Below are 26,960 nucleotides of genomic sequence, written 5' to 3' on the forward strand. Positions count from 1 at the left end.
GCTATAGACTAGAGTTAGAAACGAAATTAAGTATTATCCTGATTAGAGACATTAATAATTTTGTCTCTAATCTCTTCATAAATTGGCAACATGTTCCCAATATTTACCTATATATTACGAAACACCTCAAAATATTTTTAAAATTATATAAAATGAATAAAAACCTTCTTATTCTTTTTTTTCTTTTTTCAATATTTTGAAAAAGAAAAAACAACACTATCAAAACACTTACGTGCATCACTATCAAATAATTAAAATATTTAAATTACTTTCAGGGTACAGGTCAAGTGGTTGAGTCATGATAAGTCGAGATTCGTATCAATAAATTGTGTGTTCGATTTTTTGTCTTGCGTAGTGACGCAAAGTCTTCCCCTGTGATTTATCTCATCTGTCGAAATTGAGAACATGAGTAGTGAGAGATCGCGCAAGAGCGATAATTCAAAAAATATTCAAATTATTTTGATTGTTTTAGTATATTAATAAATAAAAAGTTATAAAATAATACTAATTTATAATTTACAAATTATAATAATGGATATAATTACAAATAACAAACTAAAATAACGTATATACTAAATTTCACATTGAAGTTTTGACAAATGAAGAGCTGCACTGAGGCCCCAGGCCATGTATTTTGGGCCCATGCGCATGAGTGGGCTTAACTTTCTAAAGACTGTTAAATTATTCATTCAATCACGATCTTTAATAACTAATGCAAAAATAAAAAAGAATAAAAATATAAAACTAAGTACAAAATCAAACGACAACGTTAAACTTAATCCCACTGTAGTTTTAATAGGGACAGTTCGGCACCGCAATGTGATCGCAAACCTATGCAACTACAAATTTCAGGTTTCCCGCCCAAATCCTCCCCCCTTTATTCATTTCTCTCTCTCCCTCCATCCCTTGTAAAAAAAATAAAAAATAAAAAATAAATAAAAAGAAAGAAAACAAACCATTTCCCTCTTTCTCTCTCTCTCTCTCTCTCTGTCTCTGCCCATTTCTTTCTTTCTTACCGTCTAGGACATCCATTTCAGAGTCTCTCTGTCTCTCCACGCCTCAATGCATATACGTAATCATACACATCTTTGGATCTTATACTAGCCCTAACCCTAGCGGTTACTCCAAGGATTTTCAAGTCACTATGCCGGACTTTGGCAGTTGCTTGAATTCGCCGTCGCTAACCGTCCCTCGTTGCTCGAACCTGAGGCCACTCACCGATCAATGTGATTCTGGCGGTTCTTTGTACCCGGTCCCTGTCAAAACCCTAGGATGGGAAGACAGCTGGTTCATCAATTCTGACCAGGCGCTGCCCTCGCCCATTTTGCACAAGGCCGATGTATCTTATGGAAATGGGAGTAGGGTTTTTAGGGGGGTTCGCGGGTCAGCGGAAGGAACCAAGAAGACATCGGGGACCAAGAGTGTGGACTCCTATGTCAAGGACTGGGAGACAAAGAAGATCCAGTCTGGAGTTCCTCAACAGAAATGCTTCCTTCCGTTCCTTGTCGGTGCACCAAGATTGGTATTTCTCGTCCCTGACGCTTTCCCGTTCAAGATTTTATTGCTTCTACATATATAACGTTTTTTTTGTTTTGTTTTATGTTATGGTTGGTGGTGCTAGTTTTTTCTCTTTATGTTGTTCTGTCTCTATCACTTGGTTCTAATGTTTAAAGTCACTAATACAAATACTTTTAAACCATACAGTAAGTTTTTGTGCAAAATTTGAAGCAATTTCAAATTGTAAGTGAAGCCACGACACAGTAGAGCAAAATATATGTGTTTTCTTATCAGATGTGGAATGTGGAGCAAGTTGCATTTGTCTAATTTTTCTAGGCTATGGTAAGAAGTGCTATAGCTTTATGCACTGGATTGTTGTATTAAAAGTTTCATTTATAAAAGGTTTGCATTTGTTGGGCTTGAATTTGAATTTCCTGTATTTGCAACAGTCTTCTTGTGAGACCATCTGAAACTTATCTTACTTGTTGCCAAGAATGAACTCTCAATCTTGAAAAAAAGAGGATATGAAGCTGGTCACTTATATTAGTGCTAGTGTTAACGGGCTAAACTCATTTGATTTTGTCCTGATTTTAAGCCCTATCACTATTTTATTTGTACAAAGTCTCCTTATCCAATTATATGTTTATTATTTAAATCTATTTCAAACCTCCATGACTTGAAGGGCTAAACTCACTTGATTTTGTCCTGATTTTAAGCCCTATCACTATTTTATTTGTACAAAGTCTCCTTATCCAATTATATCATTTATTATTTAAATCTATTTCAAACCTCCATGACTTGAAGGCCAAAACTGCAAATCAATGGTTTGAGTTGAGACTATGTCCTGTATGAAATCAATGGTTTATCCTTCAAATCAATGCAATTGACATGTGTGTGTGAGTGTTGAAGAAAGAGAAGTGGAAATGATTATGAATCACTAGACTAAGAAACTACCTCTATCACAATTATGTCCTTTGCCAATTATTGTTATAAAATGTTCACAACTGTGGAGCTAGAATTCTAGAAATTTGGAACAAAAGAATTGCTTGTCTTTCTCCATTAAACACATCTGTTCAAATTGTTACTGTTATAGGATTGGCACTGGGATTAGAAAGTAAAACAAATTTAATTTGACTAGTATGTTTTCTATGGATAATCAATTCCAGCAGTACTCTCTTAACATGTTTTTATTTGTTGTTTCTTCTCATTTTCTTGGCCTGTCAAAAAACAATGAATGAAAACCTAATCTTAATTATTCTCCTTTAGTCTCCTTTTCCTTTTGTATTATTTGCCTTTCCATGTCTTTTTTTCTTAAAAAATATAAATTCTGAACAGAGGCCAAAAATGAACTAATGTTATGGTTGCCATTGGCTAAAATTCTGCATTTTTTTTTGTTCATTCTCATTTTAATTCATCACCATAATTTTACCAGTCCTTTCATGTATTTGCAGCAAATTTATTGTTTTAGCTTCAGTTTGAACTAACAAATGCTTTCAAACACTTCAAAACGTATTGCAGGTTGAGTGCCGTGTTTGCCAGAATTCAATCTATCCTGGTGACGAGGTGTCATGCTTTGTTCGTGGTTGCCAAGGTGTTTTCCACTCAATATGTGCAAAAGAAAAGCTTTGTTTCACTTCAAAGAAATTCAAGTGTCCTCAGCATGTATGATTCTATAAATTGTGGCTTATTTTCAACTTTTACTTTTAGGTAGAATTTTTTATCTTTGTAACGTGTTCAATGTGCATTTCTTGTGTACAGATAAATGACATCATAGGTTTCTAAGAAGAAAATATTGATTTTACTCGGCATAATTTGCGTATTTGGTGTTTGGTGCTTTTATAAAAATTTTGAACAAATCATTCTACAATATGATGTTGTTGCTTAGGTTGTTCAAAATATTGTATTGTTTGCTTCATATTGGTCATTGGAATATAAATTTTAGGTACCTTAGTGAGAAAATAATTAGGAGAGAAAAACTTAAGAGAAGAGAGAGAAATATCTATTATCTTATAAACTAAAAGATGGAACACATTTATACAAATGCCATGACATAGTCATGACATAAGCCATGATATAATGCTAACTATCTCTATATATAACTCAACACTCCCCCCCTCAAGCTGGAGCATAGATATCATATGTACCAAGCTTGTTACAAATATATTCTATCCAAGAACCTTTTAGAGACTCGGTGAAGACACCTGCAAGTTGATTATTGGAGTTAACAAACTCTATAATAATATCTTAAACCAACTTTTCTCTAATAAAGTGATTGTCGATTTTAATATGTTTGTTCCGTTCATGGAACGTTGGATTAGAAGCAATGTGTAAGGCAACCTGATTATTACAAACAAGCTTTATATGGGACATTCACAAAACTTAAGTTCTTGCAAGAGTTGCTTAAGTCAGAAGAGCTCACAAGTTGCATTAGCTATAGTCCGATACTCTGTCTCTGCATTGGATCTACCTACTACATTTTGTTTTTTACTTTTCCAAGAAACTAGATTTTCTCCCACAAGAACATAATACCCAGAAGTTGACCTACGATTAGAATTAGATCTTGCCCAATTCGCATTTGCATAGCAACAAATATCTGTGTCCTTTATCCTCATAGAGTAGCCCTTTACCCGGTGCTCTTTTGATGTATCTCAGAATCTGAATAACAACATCCCAATGAGAATCATATGGAGAACTGAGAAACTGACTAACTACACTTACAACAAAAACAATTTTATGACAGTGATGGTGATATAGTTTAACTTCCTACCAATCTTTGATACCTTCTAGGATTTGAAAAGGGCTCCCCTTGTCCCGGTAATAGTTTGATATTCGAGTCTATTAGAGTGCCAATCGGTTTGCAGTTCACCATTTCAGTTTCTTCTAAGATGTCAAGGGCATACTTCCTTGGAAAAATTGAGATACCATCTCTTGATTGTGCAACCTCAATACCCAAGAAATATCAAAGTTTGCCTAGGTCTTTGGTCTAAAAGTGTTGATGTAGATGTTCTTTCAGCTTATGTATGCTAACCTGATCACTTTCTATGATAACAATGTCATACACATAAACAACAAGGCAGATGCATAAAGAAGATGAGTGTCGATAGAAAATTGAAGGATCAGTCTCACTTCGGGTGAGGCCAAAGGCTTGAATCACATTGCTAAACCTACTGAACCACGCTCGTGGAGATTGTTTTTAGACTATAGAGAGATTTCTTGAGTTTGCAAATTGTATTGGATTCCCCTTGAGCAATAAAACCAGGTGGTTGCTCCATATAAATCTCTTCTTGTAAATCAACATGGAGAAAGGCATTTGTAATATCCAATTGATAGAGCGGCCAATGACGCATAGCAGCCACAGAAAAATAGGTGAACAGAGGCCATTTTAGTAACAAGAGAGAATGTATCACTGTAATCCAGTCCATAGATTTGTGTAAAGCCTTTGTCAACTAAGCAGGTCTTAAGACGATTCACTTGTCCATTGGGGCCTACTTTTGGGGTGAACACCCACCAGCAACCAACGAGAGTCTTGTCTGGTGATAAATGCACCAAATCCTAAGTACCATTTGAATGTAAGGCTTTAATCTCATCGAACATAGCCTGACACCAACCAGGATGTGATAGGGCAACACCTTTGGTTTTAGGAACAAAAACAAAGGAAAGACTCGAAACAAATGCACTATAAGCAGGTGACAAACAATCAAAGCACAAAAAGTTATAAAGAGGGTGTGGATTACGAGTAGACCTTGTACCTTTATGGAGAGTAACACGGAGGCTATTGAGCTCAGGATTTGTGGTAGAAGGAACCACTGATGGAGAGAGTGAGTCAAGAAAGTCCTGTTCTGGAGGAATGATGGTGTCGACAAAGGCTGAGGACAACGATGGTATGTAAGGAGTGGAGGATCCATGGAATGTGAACATGAAGATAGTAATGGGGGGTCCATAGAGGAGGAGATAAACAACCTCAAAGAGGGCAGCAGAATAGAAGAAAAAAAGAATAGGCAATACCTGGACAAGACTCTATGAATCGGGTTGAGCAATCGAGAAGAAAGATTACTGTTAAAAGAAGGTGACGTCAGCAGACATAAGATAGCGACTCAACTCAAGAGAGTAACATTTATAGCTTTTCTACAATTGGGAGTAGTCGAAAAAGATACACTTGAGGGATTTGGCAACGAGTTTATCCTGTTTAGGTGAAAAAATGCACAAAAAAGATACATCCAAATACATGAAGAGGAACAAAATTAAGTGGTTGTGCAAGGAACAAAAGAGAATGAGGAATTTTGTCTTGTAACACTGAAGATGGCATGCGATTTATCAAATAACATGCACTAAGAACAACATCTCCCCAAAATTTAGTGAGAAGATTGGCATGTAAAAGTAGTGTCTGTGCAGTTTCAATGAGATGGTGATTTTTACGCACAACAATACCATTTTGTTGATGTGTGTAAGGACATGAAGATTGATGTAAGATGCCATTAACAATCATCAAAGCAGTAAATTGAGAGGAAAAGTATTCAGGGGCATTATCACTACGAAAAGCATGTATAAACACTCCAAACTGTGTTTTTATTTTGATAATAAATGTTTGAAAGATAGAAAACAATTCGGACCGACTCTTTATGAGAAACAATCAAGTGCAACGAGAAAAGTCATTAATAAAAGTAACGAAATATGAAAAACCAAGAGTAGAGATGACTCAACTGGCCCCCATGCATTAGAGTGCAAAGGGAAATGGAGCCTCAACCCTAGTTTGGGCGTGGCTAGAAAAAGGACTACGAGTGTGTTTAGCATGCTGGCATGACTCATAATTAAAAGTGGATAATGATGACAAACTAGAAACTAATTGCTTTAGTTTGGAGAGACTTGGATGATCGAGACGAGAGTGGAGGAGGTTTGGGGAAGTCACATTGGTGTAGGCTACTGGCGAACTAGGTATAGCAAGATGGTAGTGGCCTTGTGACTCACACTTGACACTAATTGTCTGCCTCATACCCCAATCCTGCACACGAACCGAAGTGGAAGTAATGGTTACTGAATAATGTAGCTCTCTAGTAAGCTGACTAACAGAAAGCAAATTAAAAGGACTACGTGGGACATAAATCACATAATTTAAAGAAAAAGAGGAGGTAGGAGAGGTTTTCCCTATCCCTTTAATTGGCATTTTTGTGCCATTTGCAAGGGTGATTGTTGGTAAATGTTTAGAAAAGGTAAGGATAGAGAAAAGATTTTTATTATCACACGTGATCGGTGGCGCCAGAGTTCAAAATCCAAGGCCCAATAAAAGGGCTTTGAGTAACACAAGCCATGGGATTACTAGTAGATTGCTGAGACGCTTGGAATTTCAAGAAACCCTCATAGTTAATAGCAAGTAAGGTTACAGTTAGAGGGCTAAATGCTGGACTAGGGGCACTTTGTGTAATGTGAGTTGCCTAGGATATTTGAGATACAAGAAGGGTAGTTAATCGACCATGCTTCTTCCAACACTTGTCTTCCTCATGCCTTTTCTTTTTGCAAAAGTTGCATTGAGGGCGAGAGCGATTACCAGATTGGCCCTAATTATTGCTTGAAGTCTGAGACACAAGAGCAGAGGCCTCGGGAGATAAAAGCACCAATCGAGGAAGAACTGCTAGCCATATTAAGCAATCTTTTGTATGTTTCATAGTAGGGATAGTGGACTCAGTCAATATCTGATGGCGGACAGGCTCAAACTCAGGCTTGAGATCGGAAAGTAAGGACCATGAATAGTTTTTCTCATTGAGAATCATGAGCTATTTTGGAATCAGAGTATGGAAGAAGAGCTTCAAACTCTTGCATGAGAGAATGCATCTGGCCCATATAGGATTCCATAGATTGACCCTATTAGATGTTCTTGATAGAGTGGGCAACAGTATAGAGATGCTAAATGTTGTTGGTATAACACTTAGTGGCTTCCTTCCAAACCTCATAACAAATTTCAAACGACGTAAAGAGTTGCAAAACAGAGCGATCAATGGAATTCTACAAAATATTACACAATTGATTATCAAGTTGTTCCCATCTAGCTTTGTTGGTTGTGTCGACATCCTCTACCTTCGTGGTGAGATGGTGGTCTATTTGTCCTTATCCCTTGAACCACAGCTTGATAGAGGTTGTCAATGAGACATAATTGATAGACCCTATCAATTTGTCAGAGGTGATAACATGGCTCCCTATGTTGGAAAGGGTAAATGATGTAGCGTGTAGTGCGTGTGTGAAAAAAAAACACACAAAAATAAACCCTTGAAAGAAGAAACTTCAATGGTTGAAGCTTGGTTTTCAAGAAGATGCAAAAACAAGATTGCTTTGTTAAGAAAATTCAAATAAGTTGCCAAAATTTGTATTGAGAAAAATTGATTACAATCTTTAAGTTCTAGGCATATTTATAATGTTTGGTTAATCCAAATCCATCTAATATTTGTAAACAAAATTCAACTAGAATCCTAATAAAAATAAAACCCTAATCAAATATGAAATAGAATTAAAATCCTAAAACATATGAAGTAGAATAGAAGTAAAAATCCTAAAAAATCAAAAATTCTAAAAATTTATTGAGTTCTATTGTAGCATTATTGTTTCGATCGGTTACTGTTTTGGTTTGGGTCGGGTTGGCCTTGGATCGGGTCTTGAATATTAGTGACCGCATCATTCACCTTTACTAGAGAAAAAATTTGACCTCGAATTTTGATCTGAGTAGGACAACTCCATGTTTGGCAAGTACAAAGAGAGATTAGCCATATTAAATGTTTGGAAATACCCAAACCTTGACTCATTATAAGGATCAAAGGCTGCATAGTATTGTGGAGGCCACCCACAACATGAACAACTGGAACAGTCCTTGGTTTAGAACCCTTGAACTTTTCTGTTGAGGGAACATGAGCAAAGACATTCCTCCCTCTCTTAGCCTTATCTTCGTTGGCATGGGTCCAACCATCGCTAGGTTTGTTGCCCTATGCCTCTATTGTATTATTACTGTTAGATTGAAGACGTTGAGCATTCTATCTTGAGCGCTTCTCTAATCTGGTAGATCTTATCACATGTCCTCCTCTCATTAGCTTTCTTGATTTTGACTCCTCAACAGTTTTCGAATTCATCTGTAGATTTTTCTTGCCTAGAGAACCATTTTTTTGCAACTGTTTCGAATAGAGGCTTATTTCATGACTACCAGGAGTCTCTCCATCACTTAAAATATTAATGCTTGAATCCTCCTTTGGTCCAAGCACTTGATCATCTATAGCGGCAACTGCTACAACATTCTTAGTTTCGGAATCTAATTTTAGATTAATACCGAAAGCAGTTGCACTACCCGAGTTAACTAGCTTGGGAGATCCAACACCCTTATCCACAAAGAGACCTCTGTGACCATTTTGCTTTTGCAATTGCAAAGGTGAATATATTCCTATTGCCTTCGACTCAACCATGCCAGAGCTTGAATAAACTGTAGAAGGATCTGCTACCATGGCCTCCATCTCCTTTATAGTCGCAAGCTGATCAGAAGAAACACCACCATCCTTAGATTGCAAAGCAATGCCTGAGCCCTCAGGACTGAAAAATACCCCAATATAAGTCAACAACCTTGGAGTTTCTATCATCAAATGTTGAGGTTGCTGGGACAACATAATGTTCGAGATCAAGCTCCAAACTCACCGAAAAGCCATTCTTTAGTTTATACTCATCGTTTCCCCAATGGTTGTGTTGCTGCGCATTCCTCCTAACCTTTCTACCACTAGGGTTGGCTATCATACAACTAAGATCATCCTCATTGTCACTATCATCCATCATTGGTCTTCTAGGATTAACGAGGACATGATTAATGGCTGGTCTTCCCGGTTTAACATAACTGGCTTGATTCACGCCATTAGTCTGGTCTCGATTATCATTAACTCGTTGTAAAACGCCCAATTGGTTGTGGATTCGCTCCAATTGCTGCTACATTGTATGAGTTATTTCCTATTGTTCTTTGATTGCTCTCCAAACTGTAGGCAGCCCTTAATCACCGTCATGAGGTTGGTTGCTACCGTTATTTTCAAGATTGGTCGTCTGATTGGTTGATTAACCGCTCTAATACCACCTGACGCAAGAGTGTAGCGCGTGTGTGAAAAAAACACACCAAAATAAACTTTTGAAAGAACAAACTTCAATGGCCAAAGCTTGGCTTTCAAGAGGATGCAAAAACAAGACTGTTTTGCTAAGAAAACCTAAATAGGTTGTCGAAATTTGTATTGAGAAAAATTGATTACAAACTTTAGGTTCTAGGCATATTTATAGTGTTTGGCTAATCCAAATTCATCTAATATTTGTAAATAAAATTCAACTAGAATCCTTATAAAAATAAAATCCCAATCAAATATGAAATAGAATTAAAATCCTAAAACATATGAAGTAGAATAGAAGTAAAAATCCTAAAACATCTAAAATTCTAAAAACTTATGGAGTTCTACTGTAGTGCTATTGTTTCGGCCGATTACTGTTCCAGTTTGGGCCAATTCGACTTTGGATCGGGTCTCTAATATTAGTGACCGCATCAGTAAAGGGTTGAAAGGCAACAAATGTTGAAACAGACTCACCATAGGTAGGAGTTGTGAGGTCAGACATGGCAAGGGTGTGAGGATGGTCAATGGCGAAAAGAGGAGAAGGAATTGACAGTGACTACAACGTGATGATGGTCAACCGAAAGTTCTTAAAAGTGGGTCGGCCTTGAGTCAAATGGCAACAACTATAAGCTGTTGGAGGCGGTTGCAGGCGGCGACAATGGAAGCCATAGACATTGATGAAAGTGGTGGAAGCCTTGGGTAACGGCAACAGTAGCGGCAACTATTGGATTTGAAGAGAGTGGCAAGGGTTGTGAGATTTGATGGCAACTGGCTGTTGGTTGTGAGATCCGATGATTGCAGAAGGTAAGGCAACAATGTTGACATGTGCTTGGAACGGATGGCGAAATTTCGATGAGACATAAGTTCCCACGCACTGGCACGTGATAACGAGTTAGGAAGTTTGCGGTGGTGCATGAGACTTCTGGCGACAATGGGTATCTGGTGTTTGGTCGATTTGACGTTGACGAACCCTATGGTGGCAATGGTTTTGGCAACCGGTGGCCGAACAATGGAGTTCTGGCCCTGACAACGGTGACCAGGAGAGAAAAAGAGGGCTTGGAAACTGTTGGAAAAGATACACAACGGTTGCTTAGGGTTTTCTCATCGGTGGCTCTGATACCACATGAGAAAATAATTAGGATAGAAAAACCTAAGAGAAGAGAGAGGAATTTCTATTATCTTACAAACTAAAAGATGGAACACATTTATACAAATGCCATGACATAAGCCATGACATAATGGTAACTCATAACATAATGCTAACTATCTCTATATACAACTCAACAACCTTTAATGAATATTACAGTTCTTATTCACAGTAAATTGACTACTTTTTACTTGTCAAAACCCCCTTTTTTTTGTGTTTGAAAAAATAATTTAACAATTTAGAAGATCAGGAGGAAGGTTTATCCTATCCGAAGTTTGCAAACATACGTTCTTTATCTAAAAATTCTGAATGAATATCTCATTTCATATATATATTCACACACACACACACACATGTTGATCCTTTCTTCAATGAAATTATTCTTTTTGCTATATTTTCTTTTCATGTTGTTCATGATATTTCACTTCTAATGTGCACTAGGGTTTAATTTTTACACTGGTGTGTGAGAAAATCATTATGAGAAAAAACCCAAGAGACTAACTTCGCTTAACTTGTTATTTATAATAAGCATAATGGGGCTTAAACCTATGGACTTAATCTAATTACAAAATAAAATATACATATATAATAATTATAATATATACTAATAATTCTAACACTCTCCTTCAAGCTAGAGTATAGATATCATATGCACCAAGCTTGTTATAAATATATTCCATTCGAGCACTCTTTAGGGACTTGGTGAAGACATTTGCAAGTTGATCATTGGAGTTAACAAACTCTGTAACAACAAGGTAGATACATAAGGAAGTAGAATGGCGATAGAAAATCGAATGATTAGCCTCACTTCGAGTGAGACCAAAGGCTTGGACCACAGTGCTTAACCTGTCAAACCACGCCCGTGGAGATTGTTTTAGACCATAGAGAGACTTCTTGAGTTTGCAGACTGCATTGCACTCCTCCTGAGCAACAAAATCAGGTGGTTACTCCATATATATCTCTTCTTGAAAATCATCATGAAGAAAGGCATTTTTAATATCAAGTTGGTAGAGTGGCCAATGATGCGTAGCAGCCAGAGAGAGAAAGAGGCGAATAGAGGCCATTTTCGCAACATGAGAGAAAGTATTGCTGTAATCCAGCACATAGATCTGTGTAAAGTCTTTGGCAACCAAACGAACCTTAAGACGTTCCACCTGACCATCAGGACTCACTTTGGGAGTGAATACCCAATGACAACCAACAGGAGTCTTTCTTGGTGGTAAAGACACTAAATCCCAAGCACCATTTGAATGTAAGGCGTCAATCTCATCTAACATAGCCTGACGCCAACCAGGATGGGACAGAGCTTCACCTGTGGTTTTAGGAATAGAAACAGAGGAAAGACTCGAAATAAATGCACTATAAGAAGGAGACAAATGGTCATAACATAAAAAATTATAAATAGGATGGGGATTACGAGTAAACCGTGTACCTTTGCGAAGAGCAACAGGGAGATTGTTAGGCTCAGGATCTGAAGCAGGAAGGACCACAGATGGAGAGAGCGAGTCAGGAGAGTCCTAGGATAGAGGAATGCTGGCGCCGATAGCGAGATGAGGATGACAATGATATGTAAGAAGTGGAGGAGACGTAGTAGGTGGATTGAAAAATGGTAGAGTAGGCATCACAAAGGAGACAGACGGACCCGAGGAGGACAACGGAAGAAAAGAAAAAAGGAACAGACAAAACCTGGTGAAGACTCCGTGAATCAGGCTAAGCAATCGAAAAAAAAGATTGATGTTCAAAGAATGTGACATCAACAGACAAAAAATAGCGATGCAGCTCAGGAGAGTAACACTTATAGCCTTTTTGCAACTGGGAATAGTCGAGGAAGATACACTTGAGAGATTTTGCAGTAAGCTTATCTTGTCCATGTGAAAAAGAATGCACAAAACAGATACATCTAAAAACACGAAGAGGAACAGAATAAAGTGGCTGTGTAGGGAACAAAAGGGAATGAGGAATTTGCTCTTGTAACGCTGAAGATGACATGTGATTGATTAGATAACATGTAGTTGGAACAGCATCGCCCCAAAATTTGGTGGGAAGATTGGCATGTAAAAGGAACGTTCGTGCAGTCTCAATAAAATGACGATTCTCATGCTCAGCAACCATTTTGTTGAGGTGTGTAAGGATAAGAGGATTGATGCAGATGCCATTAGAAGTCATAAAGGTAGTAAATGGAGAAAAAAAATACTCAGGGGCATTATCACTACATAAGGCACGCATAGAAACTCCAAGCTGTGTTTTTATTTCAGCAATAAATGTCTGAAAAATAGAAAATAACTTGGATCGACTCTTCATAAGAAACAACCAAGGGCAATGAGAAAAGTCATCAATGAAAGTAACGAAATATGAAAAACCAAGAATAAATTGACATGACTAGGCCCCCATACATCATAGTGCACAAGGGAAAAGGGAGCCTCAACCCTATTATTGACCCGGCGAGAAAAAGAATGACGAACGTGTTTACCATGCTGACACGACTAACAATTAAACATGGACAATGATGACAAATTAAGAATTAATTTCTTCAATTTGGAGAGGCTAGGATGATAGAGACGATAATGGAGAAGATCTGGGGAAGCGGCACTAGTGCAAGCTACCGACGAACTAGGCACAACAAGATGATAGTGACCCTGTGACTCACACCCGACGTCAATCGTCAACCCCGTACCCTGGTCCTGAACACAAACAGAGGTAAGAGTAAAGATAATAGAACAGTTAAGGGTTTTGGTAAGTTGGCTAACTGAAATCAAATTAAAACGACTATCAGGAACGTATAAAACAAAATTTAATGAGAAAGACGAGGTGGGCGTGATTTGGCCGATTCCTTTAACTGCAATTTTGGTGTCATCAACCAGGGTAACAATAGGTAAGGTATCAGAATAGGTAAATGAGGAGAAAAGAAGTTCATTACCACACATATGGTCAGTGGCGCCAGAATCTATAATCCAATGACTTACAGATGAGCCTTGAGTAACGGGATTATCAGGATGAGACAACTGGGTGGCCTGGAACTTCATGAAGGCATCATACTCAGCTGCAGACATAGGTATCAATTGCGAACTTGATGAAGATGGAAAGGGACTAGGATCGCTTTGAAATACATGAGCTGCACTGGTAGATGATACAGGTGGAGTAGCTGGCCGACCATGTTTCTTCTAGCATTTGTCCTCAAGATGACCCAGTTTCTTACAAAAGGTACATTGTGGATGTGAGTGATTATTATTGCGTCCTCTATTTCCTCCTATGGTGGAAGCCTGAGACACAAGAGCTGAAGATTTGGCTGGAGGAACAACATGAGAAGAAGAAACCATACCATGTGCACCTGTCATATTCAACAACCTTTTGAAAGAGTCCTTCATGGTAGGGCTTGCGGAGCTGGTCAAGATTTGATGTTGGATGGCATCAAACTCTAGTTTCAGATCGGAGAGAACAATAAACATAAAAAACTTCTCTCGTTGAGCAATCTTTTCTGTGTGGGTCGTAGTGAGAGGAAGAAGAGCATCAAATTCTTGCATGAGAGCCCGAACTTGCCCCAGATAAGATTCCATGGACGAGTCCTGCTTGAGATTCTTGATATTAGAAATCACAGTGTACAAATGTTGGATGTCGTTTGTATAACACTCTTCAGCTTCCTTCCACACATCAACACAAGTTTCAAAGGGGCGAAAGAGCTGCATGATGGAATGATCAATAGATTGCCATAGGAGGCTACATAACTGGGCATCAACTTGTTCCCATCTAGCCCGATTCGCTTCTGGCACACTTTCAACTTTTGTGATAAGATGATCCGCTTGGCCTTGCCATTTGAACCACATTTTGACAGAGGCTACCCATGAGAGATAATTGACCTACCCTATCAACTTGTCAATGGTAATGTTAGCTGTCCCGAGATTGGAGACAATAAAGGATTAAGAGGCAGCGGGGGCAACAAGTGTCGAAGCAGGAATAGCACCGGTAGAAACGGCATCACTGAAAGTAGACATGGCAAGGGTTTCAACACCGGGAGTGGCTTGAGGGGTAGCCGGCGATCAAATCTGGAGAAGCCGGAAAAACTTGGCCGGCGAACGTGCTGTCACGCGCTTGCGCGTGGAGACGGAGGCAACAAGCGGCGACGGTGCGTGGGTGGTCCGGCACCTGCGAGTCTGCTGCAGTTGGCCGATCTAGGGGCGGCGAACCCGATGGTGGTGGTGGTGTGGTTCAATGGTGGCTGGACAATGAGGTTCTGGTATTGGGCAGTGATGTTTGGGTTTGACAGCTAGGGTTTCAGTTGTGAGAAAAAAAATACACAGCGACGATTATGTTTTTTTCCTCACCGGTGGCTTTGATACCATGTGAGAAAATAATTATGAGAAAAAACCTAAGAGATTAGCATCTCTTAACTTATTATTTATAATAAGCATAACGAGTCTTAAAGTTATGGGCTTAATCTAATTACAAAAATAAAACACACATATAATAATTATAATATATACTAATAATTCTAACAGTGTGTATTATTAGCTTCTCTATTTCTTGCTAGTGTATGTGACATCTTTTTATGAACAGGCATGCTTCCTGTGCAAGCAAAAATCTTATTGGAGGTGTGTCAGATGTACCGTAGCATCACATGACAGATGTGCTGCATTTCCAGAGGGTGTGATACATTTAAAGGATCAACCAGGTCGAGCTGTTTGTTGGAGGCACCCCATTGATTGGCGGCTTGAGAAGAAGGTCAATTTCTTCTTTCCTTCATCAGCATGGTATCTCTATTTCTGATGAGTGAATCTTGTAGGTCTGTCAGGGATATATGCATTTGATGAAAGACTTTTGTTTGATTGTATAGACCCAATGTTTAGAGGTTGCACCCCTTGATGATAAAAATGAAATTTTGAATTTTAATTTTTTATATTAGTATTTAAGTAGTACTTAAATTTTGTATTTTGGATTTTTATCTTTTGTTTTTACTTATTTTGATATAATTGTAACTAAAGTATTTATCTTTTAGTTAAAGGGTAAATAACATTATTGGTCCCTAAACTTTATGCTTTGTAACAAATTAGTCCTTATACTTTAATTTGTCTTATTGCAACCATTAAACTTTTAATCTTTTTATAGTTTAGTCCCTTGTAAAAATTCCACCAAAGAATTGTAATGTGACAGATGCGTAAAATAAAGAAAAATATAAAATAAAAAAATAGAAGTAGCAATTGCTAGCAGCCGTTGCTGGTAACTGTTTGTTACAGACCCAGTGTTGGAAGAACACATAGTTGGGTTCTTTATTCTTCTTTGGAAATCACTTGGTTTTCTTTGAAGTTGCTTTTCCTTGAATTTCTTGAAAAATTTCCTGTCAAAATTGAAAAGATTCTTCTCTTTGCCTAGAAAGTTTATTGCAAATTTTCATATATATTTGAATTTTTTATATTTATTTGTACAGAATCTTCAAAGTGTTAGGTGACTCTTGCCGTCAACCATTTTTTTGTTTTTTGTTTTTCTTTATTTTATATATTTGCAATGTGATAGTTTTTTGACAAAGTTTGGTGAAATTTTTAAAGATTGACTAAATTGTAACAAGATTAAAAGTTTAATGGTTGTTATAAGACAAAATGAAGTACAAGGGCTATTTTGTTGCAGAGCATAAAGTTGAGGGACCAACTATTTTATTTACCCTAGTTAAAATTTAGCCTATTAATAGGCATTGAACACAATTGCTGATTTCTGCTCAAGTCTCTCTCTCTCAAACACACCCACACACACACACACAGCCCCCTCCCCTTGATTTTCTTTTTTCTTTTTTTCCTTTACCTAACAAAAAATAAAAAAAAGAAGTGTTAATTTCTAACCATATTACTTTTTCCTTGAGTCATTGGCCAGGACTTGGCCTCAGTATCAAGTTCAGTAAATGTCCACAAACATGCTATGCTGATCCACTTTTTTGAGTTCTTGGTCATTTCTTCCCCCCCCCCCCCCCCCTCTCTCTCTCTCTTCATTTGACCTGTATGCCATTTTGTACAATTGTCTAGTTATTTATTTGGTCACAACATTCTTTATGAATTCTTTGCATTGTTGTTCTATCCCCACACATTTGAACTATATTATTGACACATAAAAAAGGTTCTAGGCAACTATTTCTGCTGGTAGGCTATTTTCATACAGAGTTTAGTTTATTTGAAGTCATGACCTTCAATACTTTATTTCTTAAGTTATTTATTCCTCTTATTAAGCTTCTCAAACTGATTGTTTGATGATGTTGGATGGACTTCTTGCATTTAAACTCTAGATAATCAAGCTTTTTGTTTAGGTTTTATTATTTTATTCATATTTTTTATTTATTAGGCTGGTTGACAGGACTGATGTATCTTGTTGCATGAGCAGCGAACAGTTCCACTGAAAGATATAGAGGTGAGAGTTGTAACATTCTATTACTTCTCATTGTTTGAGTGTACAGTGAGGAAAATATTATTTTTCTTTTTTCCTAATCCCTTCTCCATTTTTTTAAGCTTAAAACTACATTAATTGATTAGGTGCTAGCTATAAACAACAACAACAACATATCCAGCCTTTATCCCACTATGTGGGGTCGGCTACATGAATTCTAGACTTCCATGTATTTTTGTCTTTTGTCATATCCTCATTTAGATTCATATATTTCATATCAAATTTTAATGTCTCTCCCAAAGTCTTCTTGGGTCTACCTCTACCTCTTTTTGTGACTAATTGTTCCATTTCATCAACTCTCCTCACAGGAGCGTCTCTTAGTCTCCTTCTCACATGACCAAACCATCTTAGTCTAGTCTCTCTCATTTTCTCCTCGATTGGCACTACTCCTACCTTATTACGAATAACTTCATTTCTAATTTTATCCTTTCTTGTATGTCCGCACATCCATCTTAACATCCTCATCTCCGCTACACTCGTCTTTTGCTCATGCTGGTATTTGACTGCCCAACATTCTGAGCCATACAGCAAGACTGGTCTTATAGCTGTCCTATAAAATTTTCCTTTCAATTTTAATGGGATTTTACGATCACATAACACCCCCGATGCATTTCTCCATTTTAGCCAACCTGCCTTAATTCTATGTGCGACATCCTCGTGGATTTCTCCATCTTTTTGAATCACTGATCCCAAATATCGAAAATGGTCTTTTCTTTGTAAGATTTGGTCTTCTAATTTTATTATAACATCATACACTCTTGCATTTTTACTAAATTTGCATTCCATATATTCTGTTTTCTTTCTACTTAATTTAAATCCCTTAGATTCTAAATTGTTTCTCCACAACTCAAGCTTAGTGTTCACTCCTTCTTTTGTTTCATCCACCAACACTATGTCGTCTGCAAATAGCATACACCATGGCACATCTGTCTGAATATCTTTAGTGAGTTCATCCATTACTAGGGCAAATAAGTATGGACTTAGTGCAGAATCTTGATGCAGTCCTATTGTAGTTGTAAATGGTTCAGTATCCCCTCCGCATGTTTTGACCCTTGTCTCTACACCATGATACATGTCCTTAAGGGCTTGTATATAGGCTATTTTGACTCATTTCTTCTCTAAAACCCTCCATAATACTTTTCTAGGGACCCTATCATAGGCCTTTTCTAGATCTATAAACACCATATGTAGGTTCTTCTGATGATCTCGGTACCTTTCCATTAGACGCCTCAGTAAATATATAGCTTCCATTGTTGACCAACAGGCATGAAACCAAATTGATTTTCTGACACATTTGTTTCCTTTCTGAGCCTTTGTTCTATTACTCTCTCCCAGAGTTTCATGGTATGACTCATTAACTTAATTCCTCTATAATTTTCACAGTTTTGAACATCTCCTTTGTTCTTATATATAGGAACCAAAGTACTCTTCCTCCACTCATCTGACATCTTTTTTGATTTAAGGATGGCGTTAAATAGTTGCGTTAGCCAGGAGATGCCCTCTTCTCCCATGCATTTCCATGCTTCTATTGGTATATTATCTGGTCCCACTGCCTTATGATTTTTCGTCTTTTTTAATGCTTGCCTTATTTCATTTGAACTTATGCGTCGATAGAATGTGTAGCTCACATTCCCTTCGGAGTTACTAAGATTTCCCAACCTAACTCTTGTGTCACCACCGTCATTGAATAATTTTGTGAAATACTCCTTCCATCTCTCCTTAATCGCTCCCTCATTTACTAAAACATTTTGATTGTCATCTTTTATGCATTTCACTTGATTTAAATCCCGTGTTTTTCTTTCTCTTGCTTTAGCTATATCCCTTTCTCCATCTTTTGTATCAAGTCATTTATATAGATTCTCATATGCTTTTGACCTTGCTTCACTAACAGTTCTTTTTGCTGCCTTTTTTGCTTCTTTATAATTTTTTTGATTTTCTTCATTATTGCATTGATATACCGCCTTATAACAAGTTTTCTTATTTTTAATTTTCAATTGTATCTCTTCATTCCACCACCAAGACTCCTTAAGGTTAGGGGCTCTACCATTTGTCTCTCCAAGGACTACCTTTGCCGTGCTTCTCAGAGCATTAGCCATTTCTTTCCACATTTGATTTGTCTGTCTTTCTCCATTCCATTCCCTGCTACCTTTTAATTTTTCTTTGAAGATTAGTTGTTTCTCCCCTTTTAAATTCCACCATCTGATTCTTGGATTTTGTTTTATGTGATTTTTTCTCTTCCAATTTCTTACTTGGACGTCAAGTACTAAAAGTCTATGTTGAGTAGTCAAACACTCTCCCGGTATCACCTTACAATCCCTACAACATAACCGATCCTCTTGTCTAGCTATATTTCCCAAAATTAAACAAAGTAGTATCATTATGAAAAAACAACTTTCTTGATTTCCAGGTTCCATGAATGCAGTCTCTTGTCTCACTCAAAACTAAGATAATATCCAAATCATGCTACAATTTATTGGGAAGCCTTAAAAAAGCACTGTGTTGTTTTATTGCACCCCTATAGATGTTTTGCATAAATTATTTGCTAAGACTTAACTCATTGACCTCTCAAATTTAGGAAATATTTTGTCACTTGCCACTACCATATGTTGAGGAGGAGTTCAAGATTGACGTCAATGGAAAAGACATGGTGGAGAACAAAATGGAGCCTCCTCATTATGTGCACATCAGGCGTAGTATCCTAAACTGGCATTTGTTTAATTTAACTTAATCTATTTGACATTTTCTTTGGGCTGATGATTAAGTCATATAAACTGCCCTTGTGAAAGTACTGACATTTTCTAACATCTTCATGTGGTCAAATCCGTTTCTGCTTAAAATTTATTTGCTTGAATTGGATTAGTTATTAGTATTCCATGGAGTTAATTTCCTTAACTGGTTTAGATGTCTTCCTTATTAAGAAAAAACGAAGTGACGTTGATGTTGACATTGGATGCACAAATTGCAGTTCAAGTCAATGTTCTGAAGATTGTGTTTGCAGGTATCTTGTTCCAGTACAATGTGATTTTGTCTAAACAATCATATTACAGTTGGGCTTCCAGTTCCGTTGTGAATTTCCTGATAATTGGTCCTAGTGCAAAAATCTGGACTTCATTTATGAGGGCTTATTTTCAATTTTACAATGAAATTAGGCACGGCCTCTTCCATTATATAATGATTCTTTATCCTGGTGCATAAATGTTCTTGTGATTTGAGTTGAGAAATTATTTAAATGTAATTTCCCAATGTAGACCACACAATGTTTTTTTTCCCCTTGAACTCCAAGGGAGAAGGTAGACTGCATGTCATGACAATGGACAAATTTATGCTAATAGAACTATGGAATTTAAACTTAGGTATCAGTCTCGTGTAGCATTCAAGAACATTTTTAACTCACTCTGGGGGGGTGAAATTTTGTGAACTTGTCTCTTGACTTTACTGCATTTTTAACTCATTCTGGGGGGTGAAATTTTGAGAACTTGTCTCTTGACTTTACTGCATTTAACTTCATCTGCTATCCATTCATCAGTATGGAAACAACCTCTTTGCTAAGCAAAAGCAAGGCAGTAAACAAAAATGACCCTTCCCCAGCCCTCAAAAAGCAGGATGCCTTGTGCACTAAGGACTTCTTTTTTCTTTGTTGGGTTATTGGTAGATCAACGTATTGTATTATAAATGTGTGATTAACAGGGTTCAGTGTATAAGCTGCTCAAAGGCTTGTCGCTGCTCTGAATTGTGTTCAAACAGACCATTTCGAAAGGAAAAGAAAATCAAAATTGTTAAGGTACGAAATTTGGCTTTATGGTCTCCTCAATTTCCTTAGTATAGCATTTGGTTGCTCATCTAGGTCTTCCTCAAAGATAGTAATTATTTTTTTAATTATTTAATATGGCATGGTTATATCCTTTGCAGACTGAACTTTGTGGGTGGGGAGTAGAAGCAGCTGAATCCATTAATAAAGGGGATTTTGTGATAGAGTATATTGGAGAAGGTAATTTTATTTATCTATTACTAGAGATGTATTAGAGTGTACCCCTTCATGATCTTTTTAACATTGTTCTATTGACTACATGTTGGCTGTTTATGGCTACTCTTAATGATATTATCTTGTTATTTATAGTTGATCAACAACTTTCTGTGTGAAGTACATGTGAATAGGATTCAATTTAAATGGTTTTTTTTCACATGTTTTCCCATCTTTGCAGGTTGGAACTATTATTTAGCATGTAGACAGTACATTATATTTCTGTTTGGAAATCCATAAAGTTCTGATAAACCTTTCCTAACGTTCCCAGACATGGAATTCATGGACTCACAATTCTTACAATTTATTATTATTTCGACAGCTTGCGGACATTGTGATGTTCCACTTTCTGTTTCCAGCTTTTAGTATCAAAGTGTGTTTGTTTGAACTTCTGAAATCAGATAATGAAAATTTTCTTGATATTGTAATTTAAATTTTTGCATGCAGTTCCTCTTTCTGTCAATTTATATGTTCTAAATAATTTTTTCTATTTGCAGTTATTGATGATGCTATTTGTGAACAAAGGCTGTGGGACATGAAGTACAATGGCGATAAAAATTTCTACATGTGTGAAATTCGAAAAGACTTTATAATTGATGCAACTTTCAAGGGAAATTCTTCTCGCTTTCTGAACCATAGTTGTGATCCTAACTGTAAACTGGAGAAGTGGTTAGTCTTGATCTCTTTTGCAATTACTTTATGTTAGTTTTAGAAAGATCTGATTTCCCAATTGGAGCTGCTGCATATTGAGTTTATGCTCCAAACCTTGTCTTCTCATTTCAAGGTGGTTCTACTTGTTTCTCATCATGCATTCTTGTTTTCTCTCTTTTAGGGGAATGGATTTGTTTTTATTGATTTTTTTATCAATTTATTTTTGTTTGACAGTCATCAGGGATTTCTTCCCCCCCACCCCCTAAAATGAACATAAATGGAATTCTGCACCCGGTGGGATTTGGGCTTCTGATTCTTGTTCTTGTATAATTATAAATGGGATTGCAATTCCCTCTTTTCTGACACCTTTCATTATATACCTGGATAGGTCCTTTTAAGACAGTTCCTCTGTTCACAAATCATATTTAGGGGTAGGTAGGTTTATTCAGAGTATTTTCTGCTACATCTATATGGAGACTAGGTTTACTAATCTTGTACAGTGAAGGTAGCTGGAGGCTAGAAATTTCAACATCATTGAGCATATGAGCTCATCTTCCATTTGTTTTCTGGAAAAATGTATTAAGATACATGGTTGATGTAGAATAGAATCTAGAGGTGGTCTCTTAATTCTTAGTTCCATTTTGTGTTGGACCTTATAGTTCCCCATAATTGTTTTTTCATAATAGATTTAATGTGCTCACGTGAGATCTTGTATTATTGTTATATTGGATGATCTGTTGACATTATCTGAGAGTTCATGTGTCTATTTACTGGGCATTGGCTTGTCTATAATACTGTTCTTGTGGTAGTAAGAAAGGATTCAAGAATGTTCAAATCATATTAAAATCTCACTGATTTGCATAAACAGGTTCTAACCTTTTTATGTGTTTCTTTTTGAAGGCAAGCGGACGGGGAGACACGTGTTGGTGTCTTTGCTGCTAAATGTATTAATATTGGGGAACCACTGACATATGATTATCGGTATGTTTTATTTTATTCTGTGTCTTCGATAACTCTTTTATTAAGGTGTGTTGTTTTGTCTCTCCACACCCCCTCCTTTTTTTGTCACTGTTATTCTTATAAATACTTGATTGTGGCAAAGGATGAAATTGAGCATGCATTTGTGCATGTGAAAATATGATTGGCATGTTTAGTCAGACTGTCAATCTACTTGCACTTTTGTATTCAATTAGGGCATACAGGTGAGCAGGTGGAAGAGACTTACTTAGCATGCAATTGTGACCAAATTAAATATTCCTTCTTTTTCCTCCCTATGTAACTTACTTAGCATGCAACTGGGACCAAGTTAGGTTTATATGTTTCCTTTTTTCTCCATATATCAACTTAGCTTCCAGCTGGGACCAAGTTAGATGTATTTTTTCTTCTCTATACAAGTATAACTAGTCAGTAACTAATTATATATATGGAGAAAATATCATCGTTTATCTAGAACTCATGCAGCTGAAACTCCAAATAGTGGGATTAAGGCTCGTGACAACATTGATGAACTAGTCAATAACTAATATTATGTGCTACATACACATGGTTTTTGCCCCATGTAGAAATCCAATCTTACAATCAGTCAAATCATTTATGTAAGTTCTTGAAGAGTTGACTTATTATTATTAGATACTTAGAGACGTATTCTTGGTATGGTATGTATTGGCTGGTTCAGAAACTGATAACTACAGTTTGAACTCACAGTAATAAAATGCTGATGCTAAGGAAATTGATGAACTCAAATTTTATATCTTAAAGCATTTACACAAGTGAAGAAAGAGGAAAAGCTAGCTTTAATAGGCAGTGAACATATTTGTTTTAATCATCCAGTGCAAGGTGCCTGAAAATTGCTACTACGAAATTTCTTCTTACTAAAAAAGCGCAAGCAACTGCTCTTGCACTTGGATTATTAGTGGAGGAATATGCATGCATTGGTTATGTGGGCCTGCGTTGCTTTCGCTTCTACTTATCATCTAATTCATGTACTTAAACTTGCCACTCTTACAATGCACTGCCTTTTGCTTTTGATATTTGTTTGTTGGAATTTATTTTCTGCAGCTTCTGCCTCTTCTCCTTGTAAGTTTAGAGTGGCCAGGATGTATGAGATGTGATTAAAATGATTTGCTCATGTGAGTAGAAGACTGATGCATGCTCATCTCAGGAGAGTGAATATAATGGAAAAGTTTTTACCAATAGTGGTACATGAAGATCAAGAAAAGCTGAGCTGGAAATTCTTAGACATAATGCGTTATAATGACCTTGCAAAAGATATAGCCAAAGATAGGGATTATTAGCAAGTTAGAATCTATGTAACTTACCCTACCCATTGATATGCTATTGTTGTTTACTTTCTGTCTCATTTCTTCCTCAATAGGAGGACCGGTGGTAAGTGTGAGGGTCTCCTTGGGACCAGATTTGATTTTTAGTTCTTGGGACGGGTGGTAAGTTTAAAGGTCCTTTGAGCAAGATAAACGTGTCTCTTCTGGTTTAGGACCTTTTCCTGGGTCCCCAATACTGGAGACAACATATATGTCATGGGAAACTTAAAGAAAACAGTCCTTGCATGGTAATATGGTTTGTAAGTAAGCAGAGAAGGGACAAAAGAAAGAAAGATTATATAGATTGTATGGCCTAAGGGAGGAAACATAAGCTGTTTAGCAAAATTGCTTTGGTAACTTTTTTGACTAACTTCTCTCTCTCTCTCTCTCTACTTCATTCTTGATTAAATTATTTCACATTGTTAAATTCCTTTGTTCTGCTCCTGCTTTTGATGTTTGCAACCTGCTTATAATGAACTTTCATGTTACAACTCACCCTCTTCTACGAATTTCACAGTGTGTATTTTATGTCCTCCTTGCAACCTGCTTGTTTGGTAAATGTAAATTTGTTTTGTTTTAATTAACACCAATGGAAATGTTTTTATTTAATAGTATTTGAAGTGAATATAAACGCAGTGATCCGAACATGAATAGGGAGCGTATGTCTAAATAGTTGTTTGGTTTGGCTTTGTAGATTTGTGCAGTTTGGGCCTGAGGTAAGGTGTAACTGTGGAGCTCCAAACTGTCAAGGTTATCTTGGGATGAAGAGAAAGATTGGTAAGTTTGATGTTTGCTGGGGCTCAAAACGAAGGAGAACAATTATGGGCTGCTTGCCTATGACATGTTAAATTTCAATTCTTTATAAGCAATTACTTTGATGATAAGTTCACAATGTTTGTATATTGCTCTTTCAGTACGCAAATAAACAAACAGGTGATCAGGAGCAAATGACCATCTCTTTTTTGTCGTCGTTGTATTGATTTTTAAAGTTTTCTTCTATATCTGTTTGAAGTGATAATTACTTGTAATGAATGGGGTCCCTGTGTTGCTTGCAGCTGCCCCTTTTGTCTCACTATGTGATTATTATTATTATAAATAAATAATAGACCTTTGAAGTACATCATAAAATTCACCTCTTTTTTTTATCAATCATAAAATAGGTTTTTTTATGTTATGTTTTAGTTTATTTAAAAATAAAAAAAATTAATGTATATTTTAGTTTGTTCAGTTATTATTAGAGATCCGAATATGAGAATTTTGTGCGGATTGAAGACTGAAGAGTGGCCGCAGCTCTCGAAAACAAAAGCTCAAAAGCAGTGCATCATCTCCTGCTACCTCCTATATATATATGTTGTCAATCTATGTAACTGTAAGTATTTTTAATTATTAATTATATATATATATATTACTAAAATAAATAAAAGAAGAAAAGCTGGAAGGTGGGGTTTTTGGATTTTTGTGATGCTGCCCCCTGAGCTTGACCTGTAGTGAGTACAAATTGAAATAATAATAATGACAGGCGGTGCCAGCAGCCATCAACAAAACATATATTCCTCTTGGGAAAATGTTATGATCTTTCCTTTAGGGGGTACCTCCGCCTTATTTAAAGGGGTGGGTGTCGCTTATAAATACTGCATAATAATAAATAGAATAATATATAATAATTCTTTTTTGTATTATAATATTTTTAAAAATCTACTTATTTTCTTTTCTTTTTTTTTTTTCATCTTTTTTATAATAGGTTTTCCTAATCAAGGATAATAGATATATATCATTTTTTAAACCTAAAATATCACTGACTTAGTTGACTTGATTTTTTTTATGATGAAAATTAGGGGTTTAGACTAGATTGAAATAAAAAAAATTATTTTCAAAATCGAAGACCGGATTGACATAATTTAAATCGATTTAATAATTTTTTCTGTCTTGTTTAATATGCATTTAATATATATATATATATATATACACCTACATTAATAAATATTTGAAATCAAATAAAATTAACGATAATTGTTTAACATTTAATTCTTAGTTCAACATAATAATTTGACTTCAAAGGTTCACATGATATTAAAATTTTTTTTATTCAAATTTCAATCAATCATTTCATTATAACTTTCACAATATTTAAAGGATCAACCTCCAAGGTAATTGCAAGTTACAGGAACTACGGTAATTGCACACAAAGTAATATCTATATCTATATATATATATATATATTATAACAAAACAACCGTCAAATTTTTTCTCGCCTATTTTCAGTTACTATTTTGATATTTTATTATATTTTTTTAATTCTTTTTGCTTACCTGAAATAGAATTTTTATACGTCATTAATTAAATCTAGATTTGTGAAAAATGTATAGTTCTTGAAACACGTAAATGGTTTTTTTTATGGCTAAATAGTATTTGGAGAATGTGTAAGCATGCTGGTATATGAAGAGTCAAGATCTAATCCATATTATTAATTTTCAAATACTAATATAAAATTTTAATTGAAATAAATTATAGAAAAATGAAACTTTTTTAAATCGGGAGAAATTTTGAGATATTAGGTAATACTGCCGAATATTGACTGCCAAGTAAATTTTTTATTTTATTTTATATATAGTTTAATTAATTTAAATTTATTTTTTTATAATTTTAAATGCTATAATTTTATATATAACTTAAATGTTATAATTTTATTTTTTAACTTTATTTTTTTTTTTTTGCTTTCTTAAAAATGTGATCTGTCTTAAATGTGATAATTGATTGTTAGGAAGAATATATAGTCACGTATGGATAATTAATTTTAA

General features: G+C 36.1%; 1 protein-coding gene across 2 annotated transcripts; it reads left to right on the forward strand.

The window, feature by feature from the left end:
- The first annotated feature begins 975 nt into the window (after nt 1–975).
- Nucleotides 976–25,207, forward strand: LOC127793987 (histone-lysine N-methyltransferase ASHR3). 2 transcript variants are annotated; one of them, XM_052324831.1, is made up of 11 exons: nt 976–1,522; nt 3,016–3,159; nt 15,304–15,468; nt 17,110–17,136; nt 19,748–19,865; nt 20,074–20,170; nt 20,860–20,953; nt 21,082–21,160; nt 21,691–21,862; nt 22,745–22,825; nt 24,857–25,207. In XM_052324831.1, the coding sequence occupies exons 1-11, from the start codon at nt 1,145–1,147 to the stop codon at nt 25,008–25,010; spliced, it is 1,509 nt and encodes a 502-aa protein (XP_052180791.1). In that variant the 5' UTR covers nt 976–1,144; the 3' UTR covers nt 25,011–25,207. The 2 variants fall into 2 exon arrangements, with proteins under 2 accessions (XP_052180791.1, XP_052180792.1); XM_052324832.1 differs by lacking the exon at nt 17,110–17,136.
- The last annotated feature ends 1,753 nt before the right edge of the window (nt 25,208–26,960 follow it).

This window comes from Diospyros lotus, chromosome 2 (assembly GCF_014633365.1).
Source record: "Diospyros lotus cultivar Yz01 chromosome 2, ASM1463336v1, whole genome shotgun sequence".
Taxonomy (NCBI): Eukaryota; Viridiplantae; Streptophyta; class Magnoliopsida; order Ericales; family Ebenaceae; genus Diospyros; species Diospyros lotus.